Source organism: Spermophilus citellus, assembly GCF_964194105.1.
Source record: "Spermophilus citellus genome assembly, chromosome: 6".
NCBI classification, from domain to species: domain Eukaryota; kingdom Metazoa; phylum Chordata; class Mammalia; order Rodentia; family Sciuridae; genus Spermophilus; species Spermophilus citellus.
The window spans coordinates 160,985,350-161,008,296 of NC_138187.1; the positions used below are offsets into that span (position 1 = coordinate 160,985,350).

The 22,947-nt window shown below is 44.1% G+C and overlaps 1 protein-coding gene across 2 annotated transcripts in view; it reads right to left on the reverse strand.

Annotated features, from left to right (window-relative positions):
* Positions 1 to 22,947, reverse strand: part of PRRX1 (paired related homeobox 1) — a 71,227-nt gene that overhangs the window by 15,359 nt on the left and 32,921 nt on the right. For both annotated transcript variants that reach the window (XM_081298672.1, XM_081298673.1), the window contains exon 2: positions 2,456 to 2,631. In XM_081298672.1, coding sequence (XP_081154798.1) covers positions 2,456 to 2,631 — 176 coding nt within the window. The remainder of the gene's footprint in view (positions 1 to 2,455; positions 2,632 to 22,947) is intronic.

Genomic DNA, 22,947 nt, shown 5'->3' on the forward strand with positions numbered 1-22,947 from the left:
CGTCTCATTCACCCCAAAAGCAGGTCCAAAGGTATAATTGGTGCCCAATAAGTGTTTAAGGGGAAAAAAGGGAGGGAAAAGAAAAATAAAAACCAAAATCCCACAAATTTTACAAAGATGACTGAAACGTGACCTCCACTCAAGAGGACTCCACCATCTAGTGGAAGAAGCAGGCCACAGACAGCTCAGTGTAACGCACATGATGTTATGATAAATGCCCTAAATATGAAGATGCCTGGAGTCAGGGCGGGCTCAGATAGGGAAAGGGCTGAACTCCAGGGAGTTAGAATGGTCCTGGAGGGACAGTTCTGTCCTCCCCTTAGGGAATGTTCACAGCGCTGAAAGTTACTAGGAAGTAGCAGGTGGGAAAGGAGGAAGAAAACATAGCTCCACCATATCTGTCCGTCTATCCACACTTACCTCATCCTCTGTTTATTATATGAGTCAATATCTATAGATAATACGTGATGTGTATATTGCATGCATTGCCCATTGTGACAGGGATAAGATGATCTCCCAACCCAAACATGACTTCCACATTTTTTAACTCCTCCCATTGCATTATTCAGGTTTCCTTCTGTAAAATTCAGAACACCCTAGCAGACGGGGGACTTGATGGCAGCTGTGGATTCCTGGCCTGAAGCTCTTCATGACTCCACTGCAGGCTGAGGTTGGGGCATACGAGGGATGGAGAGGCAGGTGTTCGGGAAAGCAGAAGGGACTGCAGAGCACTGTGTGATGAGCAGCTAGGGAAAGGGGGCAGGAAAGGGGACATCATAGTTCATCACAGGACGGTGGGGTGGGCAGAGCTGGACTGAACCATGTCCCTGTGGTCACTCTCACTTGATCCCTGAGAACTGCCACAGTTACTCCTCACCTCACTCACACCTCCTCCCTGTCCTCAGGAGCCTCATGGATTCTATAAAACTCTCCCTTGGGGAGAAGCACTTGCTCTTCACTCCCTAGGGAGCCTTCATGGAGTGCTGCTCTGGAAAGAGGTGAGCAAGGGGCACTTAACCACTGAGCCACATCCTTAACCACTTTTGTTTTTCTTTTGAGACAGGGTCTTGCTCAGTTACTGAGGTTGGCTTTAAATTTGCGGCCCTCCAGCCTTAGCCTCCTGAGCCTCTAGGATTACAGGAGTGTGTCACATGCCCGGGTGAACTTTCCTCTTTTGTCACTGACATTTCTTTTCCTGTCTCTTAGGGAGCAGATTTTTTGAGGTGAGGTCCCTGTTCCCCCTTGGAAAAACTCTCACACTTTCTCTGAAGCTTCAGGGACCTCCAGGACCTCCAATCAACTCAGCAAGCATCTGTTACCATGTCTGGTGCCTTGTGACAGACACAGCACTGCTCCAGTCAAGACCCTGGAGGGGGCTCACGTCCCCATCTGTCTAGAGGGCTATCCTTTACAGAAAGAAATCCCTGAAAGTCAGACTGAACACGGATGTATAAACATCAGTCCCTTCAGAAGACGAGAGACCTGACCCCCCTCCTGATCCAAACAGCAGCTTGCCCCTGGCCATGTGGAAGACAAGAAGCTCTGTCAGCAGAGACGGCAAAGCACCCCTTGAAAAGGCATTTAAGCAGGGGACTCATTGATTCACGTCTGTTGTATAAAAAAAGTAAATAACCCTGGATCTCTGTATCTGCATCCAGATCCTCTTTCAGCCACCTCCTAGATATGCGCCTTTGTGCAAAAGACTTGACCTCTCTCTGCCTCCGTTTCCTCACCTGCAAGATAAAGAAGACTGCCCACATCATTGAACTAAGGTGGAGGTTAGGGATCAAAGAGCACTAAGCAGCAAGGACCCTGCAGTGTTGTACTGTCATCTCTGCTGAAGAACACAGTCACAGCCATATGGTCTTCTGGATGTCTGGCTGCAGTCAGTGTGTCCTGACACGAATGCTGCTCAGAACTGCTCCTCCCTCTCACCCTGTCTACATGTCCTTGTTGGGACACAGGGAAGATGTAAAAGTCACCTACTTGAAAGTGTTCTTACTTCCTTGCCCTCCATTTCCCACTTCCAGGGCTGTGCACAACCCTGGGTACTCACAGCGAGTTTCTGGAAGGTTTGCATATTCCCAAAGCCTGGGGAGGAGAGCTGAGCTGAGAAGAATTAACCTCTTTGGCCAAACTGATGCTCACATTGTAAGCTGGGGTGCAGAGTCAAAAGCTCAGATGACAGGGTAGGTAACGTGAATCTGGAAGGGTCAATAACACCAGGGAGGAGTGGACCTGGAGCAAATACCAAGCTGCCCCACCTAAACGCATTCCATCTGGTTCTTAAAAATACCAAGCAAACAGTCAAAAGCGTGCATCTGTCTTTGTGTTGCCCACTTGCAACCTCAGCCGTACCAGCTCGGTCTGAAAGCTGCAACATGGGTACTAAGTAGTCTGGACAGTTGTGCAGCTGCGGGGGTGCTCACTGCCACCCATCCACAGCAGGCGTTACCTGCACTCTGGCCTCGGTGAGGTTCACACGGCGCGCAAGGTCTTCCCGCACGAAGGCATCCGGGTAGTGCGTCCGCTCAAATACACGCTCCAAGGCCTGCAGCTGGCTGCTGTTGAAGGTTGTCCTGTTTCTCCGCTGCTTTCTCTTCTTCTTCTCCTCTGAGTTCAGCTGATCATCTGGAACAGAGAAGTTGATGATAAGGATCCAAATTCACCTTATGGGTCCCAGTTAGCACTTTGTCTTTTTTTGATAGTTCTCTAGAGATTGCTTCATTTGCTCGCATCCTTTTAAAAGTCCTATGTTCCTTGTGTTGGCATTGGTGCCCCTAAGGTCATTTGCCCAGAACTCCCAATGGTTCTGATGCTTGATTTTTGCTTCTAAGCATGGACCAGACCTGAACCAACAGCTGGAGAGACTCTGCTTACATGTTCCTTAAAGCCTGTTCTTTCAAGAGGGCTAAAGGACAATCTCACTCTTGGCCATGTTCTCTGGCTTCACCAGAAACGGAGGAATTTTTTGGACCATGTCTTAGACAATATTATGTTCATCGTTATAGTTTCATAACCAAGTAGAAAAAGTAGCTCCTGGTTCCTTCTCCAAAACATACAAACATGAACACAAACACAGAGTTGCAGAGAAGAAACTGTGTTCACACCAACTAAAGAGATTTCTGTTTCACTGCACTCTTCTTGAAACAGCAGATAAGTCCTAAGAGCATTCACCCACAGCTCAGTGCTTTGCCAGGCCTGCTTCTGGGGCTTGAGCTTCGATTGGGGACAGGGCCCCAGCACCCTCAACCCAAGCCAGCATGAGCCTGGGACTCACCCTGTGAGAACCCAAGAATGAGGAACAAGGTCCCAAGATCTCTGAAACAGTTTCATTTAAACTTGAGAGTCTTAGGGCCCTGGGAATTTAGGGACCTTTGGAGAATCCCAGCCCCAAGTGTTGCCCTGCCAGGATCCCGATGTGCTGTGCTCTCACTCTCTCAAAGGCCAGGCACACAGCCTGCGCATGGCCGTCAGAGAGCAGCGTGCCCCTTCCTGTTGCCCCACCAAGCCCTAGATACGAGTGATAGATTGTGAAGCGGAGCAGCATCCCACAGTGCTAACACCACCGTTCAGCCAACAGCTGAGCCCCAAGCAGCCACAGGGCCTGCACAGCCCCCAGAGACCCACAGCACCCACTGCCCAGGCCCAAAGCTCTTCTGAGGAACTGACCCTCTATTTCCATACCTCTCCCCTGAAAGGCTCAGCCCAAAGAAAATTGCAAGGAGTTTGAGTGAAGATGGGAAAAAAGAGAACCTGGCCACTTGTTCCAAATTCAACAGAAAGTAGCTCTCAGCTATTTATTTTTAACGTGTATAGTCTCTTGACCTGTGATTTTAACCGCAGAACACTCTCAACAAAACTACCCGCACCAACCACAATGTCCAAAGAACAGAACAGCCCGCCTCGCTCTAATACTCTTGTTACAAAGTGAGCATGTTCTGTATCCAAAGTGCAGCTCAAGTCTAAGAGAGCCAGGCCTCCAAGGCCTTCTGTGCAGAGCTGTCTCTCCAGCAGGGGAGCCTGGCGTTTCCTCAGTTAGTTGAGCACCCCCATGCATAAACGGTTGTTGAATGTGTTTTCAGGGAAAATATGAAAGTTCTCTTGTCCTTAGAAAACTGTCTTTGTACCAGAGTCTGTATGATCTCACCCAGATTCCTGCAGCATTCTCTGTGCTTCCTGGGTATGCCCAGTTGGTCCCCTCTGGTTTTTCACACTTGAGGGACCTCCCCGAGAAGCCTGCCTGGATGGCACCTCTGCCACTCAGTGAGAATATCAGATCAGCCACATCTTGAGAATGAAGCCAATCTAATCCCAATTTCTGGAGTCTATGCAGGCCTACAGTACCCCAACCAACGTCACTGATTATCCCACTACTGAGCTAGTAGTAAAATTAGTTTATGGAAATATCAACCCTGGAATTCAGACACTGAGGATCAAACACCTTTTAGACGTTGTCTTACATGTGTCTCCTCTTGCTTAGCTCCATGTTTGGAAGCATGTGTCTTTACATTTCCTTCTCATAGACCCTCTGTCCACAGTGCTACGTGGCTTGGACTCCAGGTCTCCTTGGCTCTTCCAGGGCTCTGCAATACTACACCTGCTCCCAATAAACAAGACTCTGCAAAATATCCTTGACTTCCATGTTTTTCCCACTGAGACTAACTATACCTAAGCTTTTATTTTTAATCACATAAAGGAATCATTTGTTAAGTCAATACCATGATTTCTTTTCTTCCCTCAAATAAAATTCTTTCTCAGGTAGAACCTTAAACCCTAAATCTTATGCTGCTTCCTAAGTCTTCCTAAGTTTCTTCTTGTGTTGCCAAACTACAATCAAGAGCAAGAATACTTTATATTTTGTTTTCAGTGCTACAACCTGCTACGTAATCCCCCAGTAGTTTTTTGAAATCTTCCACTGTTCTTTCAAATTCCACTGACTGTCCACCATAAACCACCAACTCCCCTGACGTGGGAGTAAGGGAAACGGAGAATCACAGTTTATGACAGGGAATAAATAGCTATGATGACTTGAAACCAGGCCAGCAGAAGTTTCCCAGTGAACGTTCTTGTTGTTTTTAACAAATGAAAACATCAGACCAGATCATGTTGAAGGTGAGAAAAGACACGCAAATAGCAGGGGTCCCTGGAGTCTGGATCTGGCAAATGTCCTTCTAAGTGGAAGTATAATAGGAAGAGACGACGGGCGGGCAACAGGGAGCGCTGCAGCGGCTGCCCTTCACTCGCCCACTTGTCTCGCAGACCTGGTCGGATCCCGTCCTGAGCACACAACAGCATCTGCACCAGCCTGCGGGGAAACAGAAACTGCACAAGTTTACAAATACAGGCACCTGAAGGGCCTGGGTAGACACAGCACTCGGGTTCCTGGCCCTGGCTGAGGATCAGGGAGTGGACAGTGTACTTTCGTCATGGCAGGAGGATCATCTTGTGAAAACAGCTACAGTGAGGGGTGATTCTGAAACACACTGTCCAGGGAGAGTGACTCTGATGGGACATTAGATGCATCTCATTCTTTGATGGTTGGGATGCACCAAGCCTCAGAGTAAATGTGTTTTTATCAAAATCATGATGTTTCAAATCCAAAGTACTTGCAGATTTTATAATTTTATTGGTCTAAATTAATTGCAAATATGCAAGTATTGCCAGTCTTCTCCCTCCCTATCCCCTCGTATTGGGGACTGAATCCAGGGACTGTACCACTGAGTCACATCCCCAGCCCTTTTTTTATTTTTTATTTTGAGACAGGTTCTTGCCAAGTTGCTTAGGGCCTCACCAAATTACCTCTATTCTACTCTTAAGAACAAATTACAATACCCAGTTGTGTAAGAGAGAAATAATGAAGCATCCAGAGTAAGATAGGAGCTGCCACCCAGGCAGAGCTTTCCATACTAATTATATCTAAGAAAGAAGATGAGCGTGTATCACGTCATTCCTACCACAACAGCCATTACACAGGCAAGGGCTAGGACAGCCATTTCAATCCAGTGTTCCTGCATTTTCCCCAAGGGCCTCCATGAGCATGTGCAGGGTCAGCGTAGCACGGGAGTGCACCCCCATCTCTACTCTCTCCCCATGAACACATTCGCACTTCATTTTCAGATAAGGCCCAAAATCTGTTTCCTGAGACACATCTCAAATCTTACCTCCTCTGTAAGACTTTCTGGATAGCTCCAGTCCATATTGACCTCCTCCATCTCTGAATTCATATGATATGTATGTGTATACACATTTATATATCGACACATACATAATATTCATATATATACTCACATACATTAGTATCTCTTCAAATACTTTTTAAAATCATTTTATGTAAATGTCCTGTCACCTTAATGCATCCAGGTATTCCTATCGAAAAGATATGGGGTCCCTTGACAAATAAAATGACAAAGTTGGAGATGTTAGAGTGGTATTCTGGTGTAGAATTAGCTCAAAGTATTAGAACCTTAGTAAATCATCCAAAATCTTAAAGGGTGAGTGATTTCTGAATTCTGATTATTCTTTTTAACAGTGCAAAGACAATAACTAGGCTGGTATTGTTTTTGTGTCTATATGACTTTAACTGCAGAGGGAAAATAAACTTTCTGCAGTGTTCTTTCTTCAGATAGTTTGGGTATCAGATTTAGAGATGGGAAGCTTTGAGATCCTCTTCCTGTATAGATGCAGGAATGAGAAGTCACTTTTATCCCTTATGTGAAAAACAACTACAGAATAAATGAATCATTTAAGCAAAATGTTGGAGAGGGCGGTGTTTCCTGCGGATCAGCAGGCACGTGAGGCTCTTCTCAAGGAAAGAAGCCCAAGGTACAGTCCCCATGTGCCTTCAGATGGGACATGAAGGAACAGGGGCCCTAGCACTGCTCCAGCACAAGGCTTGCTCTGGACTCCTCCTGGGCTGCTGAGGTGGCCCAGGAGGAGGGTGGAGAAGGCACTAGTGACACTTGGTCACACTGTGGGGACCAGGCAGCATGTGGGAGCCCTATGCACTAAGGCCTCGCTCTCTGTGCGGGCTTCCGTTAACCCCAGCAGTCCCTGCCTGCTTCTGCTGGGTCCTGTGGGAGGAACTCGGAGATCCCAAATCCGTGATCACCCTAGCACAATTTAAAGGTACGGTAAGAATATATTTCAGAAATAAAATCAAATCAGAAAAAAAAGGTGTTTCCAACGCCTGAGTCACATCAATTTGGGAAGAAATCTGATGCAAGAAGATAAAACTCCAGCTTCAGTAGCAGAAACCAACCACCACATCAAAGCTCCTCATCCGCCTTTTGGTTGAAAACATGGCAGGCGAGCGGATCTACAATGCAGCCCGCTGATCATTTTATGGGCATCGAAGAATGTTTCCAAAGGCACTTATATTGCACAACAGCTACTTACTTTAATGGGATTTGTGTGGTGCAGGCCCTGTGACCTTTGGAAAATTGAAAGGAAGTATAATTGCAAAAGCCACTAAAAACTGTTTAGCTTTTATTGCAAGGCCTATGAAAAGCAGTGAAACGCGCCTGTGGCACTCATTGACGTTTCTTTGGCTGCACTGAGCTTCATCTGAGATGAGGACAGCTTCTTTTTAATATTCGCCCTGATAAATGGCTCACAGGTCACTTATCCAGGAAGACTGTTGCAGAACAGTGGTGCTCGGCACAGCTCAACCAGAGTCGGGGTCAGCAACACACGGCGCTCTCTCCAGGGCTGAGGGGCCAGTGGTCCTGGACCACAGCATCCCAGCATCCCTGCCCAGAGTGCCAGGCTCTGCCAACATGGACACCCAACTGGGCAGCTGCTGTCCATCCTGGGGGCATCATCACATCAGAGCTGCCAGGCCTGGGCTCTGCCTGTAGAATAGAGTGTGTTTCCCTTTACAGCACACCTAGCAGAGACGGGCTCAGCCAGCCAGCACTCTAAGGACTAGAAAGTAACACTAAAACACCTCCAATGCAATTTGGAGGATGCATTATGTTCTTTGGAGAATAAAATTCTTTGAAGAGTATGAAAAAATATTATTCTGAATGGTTTTGACCAAAAAGATGAGCCAAAGCTCAGTGAAGTCACCATGGCTCTACGGACAGCGCTCAGCTAACTCCTGGTCATACTGGATTTCCTGTGAAGCAGAAAACCCTGGGGAATAAGAGGCGCCAAATGTGACTTGTGCTGCTTTGGACTTCATCTCACATATGTCTGTCCACCTCTGTAGGACAAATACACTTCTACAGGCCAAAAAGGTTAGCACAATCCACCTGCTTTATCTGTTTCAGTCCTTCAGGATTTGTCCTTAAGAATTCCTGTCAGGCCCCCAGATTCCCACCCAGAGCAGGCCTCCCCGCAGCAGAACACCAGCGTCTCCCGGGGCTGTGTTGGGGGTACCCAGCCTGCCGTTTCCATGTGATTGTGAGTCGAGGTTAGACTACAACTCCAGAGGACAAGGTTTGAGTCTGTACCTTACTGAAGCTCGTGTCCGCCCCAGTAAGTACAAGCTAATAACCAGGTGTGCTGGAGCCAGATATCAGGGTCCTTGTCGTAGGAGCCTAGTTATTGGACAGACACCTTCTCTGTGACAAAGGCACACAAGTCTACTTTCAGACATGTAGCTACTCCCAATTTCTCTATGGACAAATCACTCATTATTTTCTCAATTTAATGCAGGATACCAAAAAAAAAAAAGTAGGAAATAAGAATCTTTATCAGAGCCGACTGACGATAACCAGAAAGGGAACAGGGTGGGGTGGAGTAGAAAGCACACCAGTTCAGAGATGGGCTAACCTGTGTCCCACAGCCCCTGCCCCTGCCGTCTGTGTGGACTTGGATGATGCATGTCACTTCTCTGAGCCTTGGTTTTCACAACAATAAAATGAGAGTAAGGCTACCTACTTCTCGGGGTCCTTGGAGGACTTAAGGAACTCAGATGGACACAGAGTCGGGCACAGAGCAGGCATTTCTAAGTGAACGTCTCACTGCTACCACAGCTGCTGTAACTTCTGCAGGGAAATGGGCTGCTCAGAGCCAGGGCTGCTCTGCCCTCGCTCCTGCTCACTGCTGGCACTCTGCTGTCCTACCGTGAAACGACTGGCAACGAAGCAAGAAAGTCATTCAGATATGGTGACATCCATGGTTGGCCTTGACAAGAGCATCACTGAGAACCAGGAGCTGGAAAGTGAACAAAAACTTTAAACATCAGCAGGTGCGGGGCATGGTGGGAGACCGAAAATTGCATGGGAAGTCACACATAGATGTTTGTCCCCAAAGCTCTATGTGGCCCCTCTCCTGCTCAGTCAAGTCCTGGCTTTCTACCAAGCCAATTTTTCTTTCTAAATTCAGAGTTTTGAAAAGAAATATTCAGAAAGCAAGCAGATTCGAGCAGTCACACAAAGAATCAATGCCTTGAACAAGTAATCACACTAGAAATTAGGTTTGTTACAAAACACAGGGAAAAGGAAGGCGGCGGCCAATGGCTAAAGACGGGCCATGAAAATTCAATTATTTCCCAGCCCATTTGCTTTGGGTTAGCTAATTTGGTTGCCACATGTCTAAAAACCCAAAAATTGGGTCATGTTACTCAATGTTTACTCAATGACTTTTAAAAAATGTCTGAGCACTTTGGGAAATTCCAAAAGATAAAAAGAAACCAACGAAGGCAAAGTTTGGGGAGAAAGAGTGGATTCCAAGACTTAATAATCTTTCTAAACTTGCATCATGGCAGGTGTGTGGTCCCTCGGAAGAGCCCGGCCTTTGGTCAGGATCACAGGGCGCTGGGGAGGTGTACGCTGCTCGCCTGCTTCTGGTGGGTTTCCTCCTTTGAGTTAGGACTGTTGTCACTTTGTAAAAGACACAACACTGATCACAACACGGCAGCAGAGACTGGCATCTTCTCACTAGAAGCAGCTACACAAGTCATTTTTAAATAATTTCTTTTTTGGTCATTGTTTCCATGCTCTTTGGTAAACCTGGGAAACCCTGGTAGGAGCCACAGCAATGAAGAGAAGATGGACACAGTTACTGGGTGAGCTCAGCTCTCAGAGAGACGGGAGTCACCACCAGGGAAAATAATTACGAGGCATTTGAACTCTTGAGAATAGAGGCATGACTTGCCATCCTTCCTCATTTTTATGTTCAGTTAAAAGGACAAGAATCCCATAGACCAGAAACCTCAGGAAGCAGAATAAGCTTTTCATCATGGAGAGAGAACCACGGGTGATTCTGTAACAGTGCGTAAGCAAATAGGTCTGCACAGGAGATTGAATTAGTCCCTCTCGGTTGTTACTCTGGTCTTGGATACCAAAATAACATGAAGACAGAAACATGCTGATGTGGTCAATGTGAGAAGCTTGACATTTTAGAATTCCACTTACGTAAAAAAAAATTTAAAAAAACAACAAATCCTCTTTTTTTAAAAAAAGTTTTTTAGTTGTAGATGGACACAATACTACTTATCTTTATGTGGGGCTGAGGATCAAACCCAGGGTCTCACTCATGCTGAGTGCCCTACCACTGAGCCACAATCCTACCCCCTAAAATCCTCTTGAAAGAACAAGAAAATACAAAGGGTAAATAGTTGCTTATAGCTTAAAATTTTTAGAGGAAAGTACCCCTCTGTAACATCTCTGGGTTTCCGTTTTCTTATCTGTAAAATGGGTTGCTGTCTTAGCTCAGGCCACCACAGCCAAATACCACAGACTAGCTGGCTTAAACAGTAGTTCTGAAGGCCGTGAAGGCCTAGGATCTGAGTGCTGGCCTCTCTGACATCTGCTGAGAGCCCTCCTCCTGGCTTGCAAACTGCGGTCTTCTTGCAGTATCCTCACAAGGTACGAGGGGAGGCGGCGTAGGGCGTGCATTCTGCTCTCATAAGGCACTGATTCCATCAAGGCCTCATTAAGCCCATTATTTCTCAAAGCCTCATCTGCCGAGAGCCTGACATTGAAGATTATGGCTTCAACATATGGATCTTATGGGGATGTAAAGGTTTGTTTCATGACAATGAATTTAAGGTGGAAGAACACATATATTTTTAAATTATGCAAATTGTAACAACTAGTGACACATACTTCTTTGAACTTGGCTTTACATCTTAGCATGTGCTAGTTCTGGTGGAACAACTGCAGAAGTGGCCACAGATTGGGAAACTGGAGGCCTGGACTCCACAGCAGTAGAGTTATTGACCCAGTCTGTATCTCGTTGTCCTAACTGGAGGCTCTCACAGGCCGGCCTCATGACTGGATGTCTTCAGGTCCAGCATCGCAGGGTTCTGGGACAGTCTGCACAATGCCAGCACCTCCCAGCAGAAAACTTTCAATGACTGTTTGTTTTAGGTGATGACTGAATTATGTTCTTTTGGTGGTGGGTGGTGATTTTGTTTTGTTTTGTTTTGTTTTTTTAAGGAAACCTTTGACGGGGTTACAAATTGGATGAGGACTGGGTTATAATCACCATGCCTGGGAAAGTTAGGGTGACCTACTTATTCATGCCCAAAGCACTCTGCAGGAATAAGGCTCTAGACTGAAATTAATGTGAACTTTTATTTAATAAATGAATTAGTTCACCTACAACTATAGAGAAAGAAGAAAGCTAGCAAGCTCCTAAGAGTCAGTTTATCCTTTAAACTAATAAAAGGAAGTAACAACACCTATGTGCCTCTTGTCTGTTCTTCACCATCCTTGACGATGCAGCCATGGGCACTAACCTTGCTGAGAACAGCTGGTATCAACCACTTTAGGCTAATCCCCAAATTGGTGCCACTCACCGGCCAAAACCAGTCTGGACTTTCATATCCTCTCACTGTGATCCTCACTGGACAGACTGAGGACCTGCAGGCAAAGAGGCGCTCTGAGCAGAGAAGTGTCACTTGCAGGCTGCTCTCATGGAACTTACAGCTGACCTGGGAGAGAGGCCAACAGCACTCGCAAAGTACAGTGGCAGAGAGTATCTCCCCATCATCACGGGGACCTCAGGGCAGAGGGGCCAACGCAAGTGCTGGGTCACAGGGCTCTGTCAGCTGCAGCTGCTCTCTGTCTCTTGAAGTTCAGCGTCCCTCTCTCAACTGCACGAGCGCCGGTCACTGCATTCAGCCCACTCTGGTGGCCCTGCTCATGGTCAGACACACACTCCCTGGTCTTTCTTCTGTCTGCTTCTGGGAGCTGGTTTCTTTCTGTCTGGGCACACGTGCTGGGCTTCGCTCACCCACGGACTCTACGGCTGCAGCTGCCCGACTCCAGGCCTCACTTACCTGGCCACTCTTTGCAGGAAGCCTCTCTCCTCAACAGGCTTCTCATTATTCTCCATCAGCCACAATCTGATTATCTAGTTGGTTGCCTTTGCACCAAGTGAAGCAGCTTCATGAGGCAGGCACCTGTGGGACTTGGTGTTGATGGCGTGCCAGCGTCTAGCATTGCTGCCTCACGCTCCAGGCACTGACTCTTCGTAGGCTTACTAAGTGAGTGTTAGACTGTGCTTGGTGACAGTGCTACCCACACACCCTGCTCAATTCATGCTCAGCTGCCCAAACAGACACTCTTTCCAGGGATCAGTTTCCATTCGAAGGTCCTGACACACACCTTTTCCAGGGACAAAGGCTTGGTGGTCTCTGAAAGGCATGGAAAGTCCCCAGGCCTTCCATGTACTTCCTATGGCCACGACTTTGTATCAGTGACCACACAATGACCTCAGTCATTATTCTTCTTTAGAAGGTAAACCTTGAGGGCGAGTGAACCCAGTGTGAGGGCCAGAGCCCTATACCTCTTAGTAGCCCTCAATAAATGTTCGACTCAGAACAATGAGGAACATGGACTGCTGGCCATCTTGCTCCCAGTAAAGATAAAGGAAGTCTCAAAAGGTGTGATCTGACACAGTCGTTTCAATGCTCCCAAAACATGTTTAGTTTTAGGTGATATTTTCTTCTAGTTAGTCATTACCAGTCCTGGGTTTTCTGTTCCCTTTCACTGGCAAAGAAGCTTGAACCAAAGCCTGGTTAATTCATTCTCCAACATACAGGAATGCTGCAGCCTGTCAGCCACCTAAACCTTAATTCCACAGTGATTTCTTCTCTAGGGAAATGTGACCGCTTTCACTCGTAAGGAAATTGATGTACTAAGGTCATAGGTCATAGAGAAAAAAAAAAAGTTAGACTTGGGCAAAATATCCAAAAATCCATGAGGAACAATCTTATTCCACTGAATCATGTCCCCTGCTGTCAAACAGCCCTGAAGAAGTCCTTGTTAATCGGTGATTCTGTCTGCCTGGCGTGGAAACCCATGAGTAATCTATGTGTCACTGTGACTCATGTCTTGACCACCACGTCCCAATCCCCATCCTCCAAGAGTTGGCCAAGGAGTTCGTACTGCTCAGCTCATAGCAGGAAGAAGCCAGGACGGAGGAGAGACTAATAAAAAGTACTGCTGGTTAAGGAGAAGGGTGATTTGTACAGGAGGACAGCCGAGGACAGGGAGGAGGGCTCTCACCACCACCTGCACCCCCCCCCCCAGGCACCTGGCTCCACTGCAGAGTCCTTCCCCCACATCCTTGGGCCTTTATTTAGGTTTCCTCTGTTTTTAAAGTTTTCCAACTTTTAAATTGTTTTAAGGACTTTTATAGTAAAATGTAGAACCAAGACTAGGACAGGCTCATGTTTGATTCCACTACGAAGCATTCAACCACTGTGAGACTTTGATTCCTTCTTTCCTTCCTTCCCTTCCTCCCTCCCTCCTTCCTTCCTTCCTTCCTTCCTTCCTTCCTTCCTTCCTTTCTTTCTTTCGACTAAAACCAGGGGTGCTTAACCACTGAACACATCCCCAGTCTCTTCATTTTTTTTTATTTTGAATTAGGGTCTCTCTAAGTTGCTGAGGCAGGGCTTGAACTCGTGATCTTGTGATCCTCCTGCCTTAGTCCCCAGAACTGCTAGGGTTAGATTTGCCAGCTTTCTTATTTCTTCTCTTTCTGCAATTTTGATTAAAATAACACAGGGCTTAATAATTTGTTTAACTTACTCAGAAGTCAGCAATTTTAAAATAAAATACCTTAGGAATAAACTTGAAGATTTTATGAACTCAAGGGACTCACTGATACTGATTAGGTGAGTCGATGGGAGAAGGAATTTTAGAAAACCAGATTTCATAAATATAGCATTTGCCATAAGTCATTTAAACAGTGTGTGTGTGTGTGTGTGTGTGTGTGTGTGTGTGTGTGAATGTTCGTGTGTGTTTTAACTGATTTAGGCAAAAATGAAGACATGCCAAGCTACATTTTAAATTTTCTCTCTGGTCAAGAGAAATGTGCAGTATTCTCCTGGTTTCCTGCTATTCCACTGTGCTGTCCAGACCCCAGCTGGTTTGTTGATGTTTCTGTACCAGGGCTTGTAGTTGCCACTGTCCCTTAATAATGTCATTAAGCTTCTCCCTGTACCATATTCCTGTTAGTTTTGGGGAAAATTTCCTTGGCTAGAAAGATTATCATGGTCTTCCCTGTAGATGTCTACTTTGAGCACCAATATTGGGACTTCCCAAGGCTGAGTGACACTAAACTTTCCTGCCCATTAATCCTAAGCGGCCATCAAGCGATACCGGTAGTTAACTTCTTGAGCGAAGAGATCTAACTTTTTTTCTTTTTTGTGGTGCTGGAAATCGAACCCAGGGCCTTGTGCATGTCAGGAAAGCACTCTACCAACTGAGCTATATCCCCAGTCCCATGAAAGAAACCTAATTTTTTATGTCAAAGTTTAATTAGACATAGCCCCAGACCAGATTTACACAATAGTAATTTTATAACCTTTTCCATATTTTCAAAAATCTGATATTGGTAAAAAAAATTCATAGAAATTTATGAGAAAGACAACATCACATGATGGGCAAGGGTGGGGACTGTCCAATGGGTTAAAGTGAGACAACCTGAGTTCTCACCCTGTGTCTGGCCTGAAAACGTGTAATCCTAAGAATGTCACTTCTATTTCCACTGCTATTCAGAAAGGGCACAGTATTTCTTTTTAAGTACCTGACCAATAAATAAATCCATGCCCTCAATGAGGTATACAGTAAAGAATAATGCATTCATGTACAAATTATATCCAACTTTGAAATCTATGAATTTAACAATGGATTAATTTAGATACTGTGTAATTGATTTCATATAATTTCTGTAGTCAATTTTTTAATGTCTTTGATGTTTAAATAAGATTCACAATGATATTTGCAAATATCAGAGTTATTTCAACACTGTATGGATACTTATTTCCTTTTAGATAAGTTTTTTTTAAAAATGGAGAGGATTTTCAGTTATTCAAACATTTGAGAAGAAAGTAAAGATGGAAACTATTTTGTAAGGCTATAAAGTTTTAAAATAATCTAATGTTTAAAGTCGAAGAATATAATTTATTTAAAAGATGTGGAGTGTGTGTGTGTGTGTGTGTGTGTGTGACTTAGCTCAGAGATTCCTCAGTTAAACTGGGAACAACAGTGCTATAAACATGAGAACTAAAAGCAGAGCCAACTGCCCAGAGTGGAAAAGTCCAACTTGTTGCACTGAGAAAGATTTACTTGTTTGGGCTCTTGCATAGCCCACTAAACTGCTGAGACCTAGCGTCATTACCTAGTCCAGCACTAACTGTATCTGGTAACTCACTTTGACATATGAGTTTCTGGTGGGAGTTCCCAGACAATGGCTCATATATCACTGCCAGCTGAACTCAGTCATAAACAAAAGAAAACTTAAATAGATATTTCAGATGTTTAAAACTTAAATAAACTAAGCAGAGTACTCAGGGTTCCAAGGGAAGTCAATTGCCAACTCGTGCTGGTTGGCACCACCCAGCACTACATCGATGGGACCTTAAATCACGCATTGATGCAACATGGAAAGAAAAGGAAATGGGGGAAAGCAATGGTGTATGGTGTACACTGAGGATGAATCACTCAGGTGATTCTGCAGTATCAACTCTGAGAGTCAATACATTGAGACTATCCCACCTTTGAAACCATTTATGGAGTGTTTCAAAGTCCAGACCAGAGCCACTATGTAAGTTTTAGGGGTCCCTCTAGAAAAGCAGTTTCTTGTCAGTGTTGGAAAAATAATGGCACAAAGTGTCCAGTAACAACAGAATGTAGGCCTGTTTGTCAGATTCCAAGCTGATGCCTCTTCCAAAAGGAGAGGGTCCAGAAGATCATTGGCTCCCCCGACCGAGTGTGAAAGTCGAATATCTAAGATTAGAAAAAGTTTGGTGCACAGGATAGCACAGCCAGGGTTCAGATCTACTGGGGAATCTGTCTACCATTTCACTTGCTCCAATAAACACTGTTAGGAAGGTGAGCTTCTCCAAGTCATCCTGTGTGGGGACTAAGGACAGAAGACAGGAAGATGTATGCTGCTTCCTTGTGAAAGAATGTCTTGCTTCCTAAGGCTCTCAGGAACACACAGAGCGAAGAGAGCAAGTCTGTATACAGTCCTCACAGTGACAGCGGTGACCGATGGCCAACAAATCAATCACATCTTGTGTACCCAACTTCACCTATGGATATGATGAATATTTGCAGCGTGTTTTTTGTGGTCTCAAGCCAAAAGTTAACCATAGCCTGGAGAATTCTGAATTTCAGAAAAAACAACTAGAAATCTATGTTCCCACTATACTTCAGTACAGTTGGAAAAGAGACGTCCATCAGAAAAAATGGAATTGGGTTCACAACTTCTGAGGGATGAGAGGCTGCATTTATGTAGTGACTTTCTTCCAAAGGTCATAAAACACATCACATATGGTATTTCATTTATATTCCAAATATCTTCATAGTACAACAAAAGAGCACTTGATATGATTTTAACCAAACAACTAATAATTTAATATACTTTGGCAAAACTAAGTCACATTTATCTAATGTAATGTACAAGGGAAACCCATGTTTAGTAATATTTCTGATTAAAAAAAAATAGTAAACTCATTATTTCTACCTTTTAATCAAAAGCTTTTTCTCCTTTCCCCACTTAGGCACATTAATTATTCTCTTTTCTTAATTCTGAGCCTGATTTACACAATTTAGCACCTTGCTGCATGTTTTCATATTATCTTCTTTGTTTTCTGTATATTTTAGTCTCAACTAGACCCTTGCTGCATAGAGCCAGCCCTGACCTTCACTCTCCATCTTTGAGCAAACTCCTCCTTTCTGACTTCCAGATTCTTAACAAATGAAAAAGAAAAGAGAAGTCCTAGGTGTCTTAAAGGATTGTGTCATGCGGTTCAAACAAGATGGCTTTCTAAACATCACTAGGCATCTAAGACAGACTTCATCCACATGAACTCTGAGGGCAGAGAGTGTAGCTTGTGATTTCCTTTACACTTCCCAGGAGTTAAGATGATATTGGGTCAGGACGATTTCCTAGGAAATCCGAATAGATATTTCTGAATAATAAGCAATTATTGAGTGCCTACTGTTTGCTAAGAATCAGTGCTAAGCACTTTGCACAATCTGTTCTGTATTACCGCCCTGGGCGATTACTGCTGTCTCTGTCCTGAGGAGAAGGAAACCTGAGTGCAGCTGAGCAGCATGGCCAGGGGCCCCCAGCTGGTGAAGCGTCTTTCAAGCTCTGAAATGCCTTTGCTCTCCTGGGCATCCAAGCAACCAGTGATCTTGAATAAATTCAGAGGTTATAAAATTTCAATCCTAACAGCTGTTAAGAAATGGAAGAATATTTAAGAAGTGGATAGGAATTTGAAAAAAGTATTAGGTGTACCCAGAGATTGAAATAGATAAATGGATCAACTTCTTGATATGATTGGGTTGTGATTAGATGACTTTCAAAATCTGTATATTTGGTTTGTCTTTGAGAATTGAGGTTCCAGCCTGTGAGATATTTCTACTCTTCCCCTGATCCACCCAGCAGTCACAAACCCCTCTCTGAATCGTGGGAGCATAAATCTGATTATGTGAGGCCTATGGGAAGGAGGTAATCACACAGATCTAGTACCCATCCATTATTTGGCATCATAAATCACCCACCTGCCACAACCTCAGCTTTCTGGAATCCCAAGTTGCTGGAAATACACTGCTTTTACCATTTGTGGGAGAGCCGTATTATACTGTCTTCATCTTAGGTACTATAAAAATAAAATTAAGACTTTGAGCATTTACTCTTCAGAGAATACTCATGTGACAAGACAATGGAAAATACAAAGAAACCAATCAAAATGTGGGCTCTTCTTAAGTGAATGTGGACAATTCAACCTAAGGAACTGGTCGTCGCCCCTTAAGAAGCCACATTGGGTGGTTCTCTCCTGAGTTGTTCTGTTTTGGAGATTACATCTGAGTGCAGAAGCACAGAGCTGCTCCCAGTCGCCACACCCAGTGCCCAGCACCCCCAACTCTGCAGAGAGGAGGTTGACAAATCCACTTCCTGACAGTTCTCCACTTCCTAGTTCTAGGATGGAAAAGTTATAACTCTGAGGTTATAATTTCTGAATGAAACAAGCAAAGCATTTGTCCTGAATACAGATGAAATGATCAGATGCCCGCAAATTAAATTAATTTAATTAAGTCATGAAATTTAAATTCAGTTGCAATGGTGAATCACGATTTAGATTTTCTGTCTTGTGTTTTCTTTCTGTTTGGGGTGACTCATGCTTGTTGAACAAAGACTGGTCAGTGTGAAAGGTCAACAGGCCACACCCTCACAAAAAGCTCACAATTTAGTAAACGGATACATAAGCAAGTAACTTCCAAAACTGAGTTAAGAAAAGTAATAAGGGGCTACTGTAAGCCGTGGCGTAAAGGAGGGATCAACTCCTCCTTAGAGATGAGGTGAAACATGAGAAAAGGGGCCCAGAACAGGGCAACTGGTTGCCCTAGATTTTGAAGGAAGGGAGAAGACCATTTGTGCCTGGCAGAGCGGGACGATAGAGGCTGCTGCTCATTTCCAAGAGTGGGCGTCTACATCATTTCTTCCTCACAACAGCCCTAAGAAGGGTGTCGGTGTCCTAATTTTAGGTTCAGAAAACTAGACTGGTGAAGATGCGTGGTCATGAGGATCAGCTGCTGGTCTGCTGAGCACCTGGGTCTTGGAGACAAGAACCACAGGGCTGTAGCAGGGCATGTGGAGCCAGGTGGTGGGGAGTTTGGGACTTCATACTGCAGTGCAGGAGGTTGGTAAAGGGTTTCAATGGGAAAGATGGGCATAGGAGCAGCTTGGTCTTTCACAGATCCTGTGATGGCATGGTGCTTGATTTGGGCTGGGCTTGAGACAAACAACCACGTCTTGCAGATTTGGAATGTCAGGACTAATAATATATCCTGTCCTGCTACATTTAACGGTCAGGACACACAGCCCCTCTGGTTGTTAAATGTCTACCATATTTTTGAGGATATTGTGAATGGAGTGGTTGTCCTCATTTCCATTTCAGAGGATTTGTCGCTGATATACAGGAATGCCTTTGATTTATGTGTGTTGATTTTATATCCTGCCACTTTGCTGAATTCATTTATTAGCTCTAATAGTTTCTTTGTAGACCCTTTTGGGTCTGCTAGGTATAGAATCATGTCATCTGCAAATAGTGATAATTTAAGTTCTTCTTTTCCTATTTTTATGCCTTTAATTTCTTTCGTCTGTCTAATTGCTCTGGCCAGTGTTTCGAGAACTATGTTGAACAGAAGTGGTGAGAGAGGGCATCCCTGTCTTGTTCCAGATTTTAGAGGGAATGCCTTCAATTTTTCTCCATTCAGAATGATGCTATCCTGAGGCTTAGCATAGATTGCTTTTACAATGTTGAGGTATGTTCCTGTTATCCCTATTTTTTCGAGAGTTTTGAACATAAAGGGATGCTGTACTTTGTCGAATGCTTTTTCCGCATCTATCGCGATGATCATAAAAATACTTGGGAATCAACCTAACAAAAGAGGTAAAAGACTTATACAATGAAAACTACAGAACCCTAAAGAGAGAAATTGAAGAAGATCTTAGAAGATGGAAAAATATACCCTGTTCATGGATAGGCAGAACTAACATCATCAAAATGGCGATATTACCAAAAGTTCTCTATAGGTTTAATGCAATGCCAATCAAAATCCCAATGGCATTTCTTGTAGAAATAGAGAAAGCAATCATGAAATTCATATGGAAAAATAAAAGACCCAGAATAGCAAAAACAATGCTAAGCAGGAAGTGTGAATCAGGTGGTATAGTGATACCAGACTTCAAACTATACTACAGAGCAATAGTAACAAAAACAGCATGGTATTGGTACCAAAACAGGCGGGTGGACCAATGGTACAGAAAAGAGGACACAGAAACCAACCCACAAAACTACAACTTTCTTATATTTGATAAAGGGGCTAAAAGCATGCAATGGAGGAAGGACAGCATCTTCAACAAATGGTGCTGGGAAAACTGGAAATCCATATGCAACAAAATGAAACTGAATCCCTTTCTCTCACCATGCACAAAAGTTAACTCAAAATGGATCAAGGAGCTTGATATCAAATCAGAGACAAGGCATCTGATAGAAGAAAAAGTTGGCTACGACCTACATACTGTGGGGTCGGGCTCCAAATTCCTCAATAGGACACCCATAGCACAAGAGTTAATATCTAGAATCAACAAATGGGACTTGCTCAAACTAAAAAGTTTTTTCTCAGCAAAAGAAACAATAAGAGAGGTAAATAGGGAGCCTACATCCTGGGAACAAATCTTTACTCCTCACACTTCAGATAGAGCCCTAATATCCAGAGTATACAAAGAACTCAAAAAATTAGACAATAAGATAACAAATAACCCAATCAACAAATGGGCCAAGGACCTAAACAGACACTTCTCAGAGGAGGACATACAATCAATCAATAAGTACATGAAAAAATGCTCACCATCTCTAGCAGTCAGAGAAATGCAAATCAAAACCACCCTAAGATACCATCTCACTCCAGTAAGATTGGCAGCCATTATGAAGTCAAACAACAACAAGTGCTGGCGAGGATGTGGGGAAAAGGGTACACTTGTACATTGTTGGTGGGACTGCAAATTGGTGCAGCCAATTTGGAAAGCAGTATGGAGATTTCTTGGAAAGCTGGGAATGGAACCACCATTTGACCCAGCTATTCCCCTTCTGGGTCTATTCCCTAAAGACCTAAAAAGAGCATGCTACAGGGACACTGCTACATCGATGTTCATAGCAACACAATTCACAATAGCAAGACTGTGGAAGCAACCTAGATACCCTTCAATAGACGAATGGATAAAAAAAATGTGGCATTTATACACAATGGAGTACTACTCTGCATTAAAAAATGACAAAATTATAGAATTTGGAGGGAAATGGATGGCATTAGAGCAGATTATGCTAAGTGAAGCTAGCCAATCCCTAAAAAACAAATGCCAAATGTCTTCTTTGATATAAGGAGAGTAACTAAGAACAGAGTAGGGAAGAAGAGCATGAGAAGATGACTAATATTAAATAGGGATGAGAGGTGGGAGGGAAAGGGAGAGAGAAGGGAAATTGCATGGAAATGGAAGGAGACCCTCAGGGTTATACAAAATTACATACAAGAGGAAGTGAGGGGAAAGGGAAAAATAATACAAGGGGGAGAAATGAATTACAGTAGAGGGGGTAGAGAGAGAAGAGGGGAGGGGAGGGGAGGGGAGGGGGGATAGTAGAGGATAGGAAAGGCAGCAGAATACAACAGACATGAGTATGTCAATATGTAAATCAATGAAAGTGTAACTGATGTGATTCTGCAATCTGTATACAGGGTAAAAATGGGAGTTCATAACCCACTTGAATCAAAGTGTGAAATATGATATATCAAGAACTATGTAATGTTTTGAACAACCAATAAAATAAATAAATAAATGTCTACCATAATATCTCTGCCCATCTCTCATGTTATCCCCTGTCTAGGTCTGTTGTTAAGGCTCCTGGTTGTCTCTCTCTCAATCCATGAAGTATCCATATACCCACTAACCAAAGACACAAACTATGAATTCAAGACATGGAGGCGTGTAATTTTTAAGTGTAAGGGGAGATCTGAAGGACTTTCCAGATGGTCCACACATGTATCCTAAGGGTCCATGCACCCTCTAGAAGGCAGCTGTGATAGCAGTGCTCCCCCAGGAGCCTGGACTGGTTGGGCGCACCCCCACTCCAGCACTCCATCTAGAAGCAGCTTTCCTGGGCTCCTGGAGAGCCCCACCTCAAGCAACTGATTCATTAAAAATTTTCTAAAAGGCATAAAATCAGGTATGGCAATTCATTTGTTTAAAAAATGATTATATGATATTTTAAAGTTGCTAACTCTGCTGACATCTAAATGATTATATCTATGATACACAGTTATGTATGATATGTAGATATGATTTTATGTGGGTGTATATGAAAGCCCTAGAAGTCCATCCATTTGTACTTTGAAGCTACACACTTCTCAGGGTGTCTTTATGTGCTTTGCCTCATTTCAAAGGTAGTAGATCAGCTTAGATCCTGGAACCCTGTCTCTCTGGGGCCCACAGAGGCCTGTGTCCCTCCTCTCTGTTCTCCAGGCACCTTTTACTGCCAATGGCCCTTCAGTGCTGAAGCGTACAGCTCCTGAGGAATCTGCCCAGAGAGTTGGTTATCTGGGAACTGATGGGAGCCTCCTTCCCCTGTTCATCAGGAGGACTGTGTGCAAATCAGACTCCTGAGTGCAACAGAGAAAGAAAGGAGAAACATTTAAAACCCAAAGGCCCTTCTCATTTCAAGGAACCAAACATTTACTCCCCTGAAGGGGTTCTGTAAAAGAATAAAAAAGAAAAAAGAAGAAGAAGAAGGAAAAAAAAACTTCATTAATGTTTGCTGGAGAAACAAAAATGTCTTTTCCACAAGAAAAGTCCTTTCTGTGCTGAAGTTGGCAGCCAGGGCCTGGGCATTTATCTCCCACATAGAAAGTGCCCTGTCAGGCAAGCTGTGACTAACAATAAGCTGAAAAGCACACCACAGACTTCCACTGT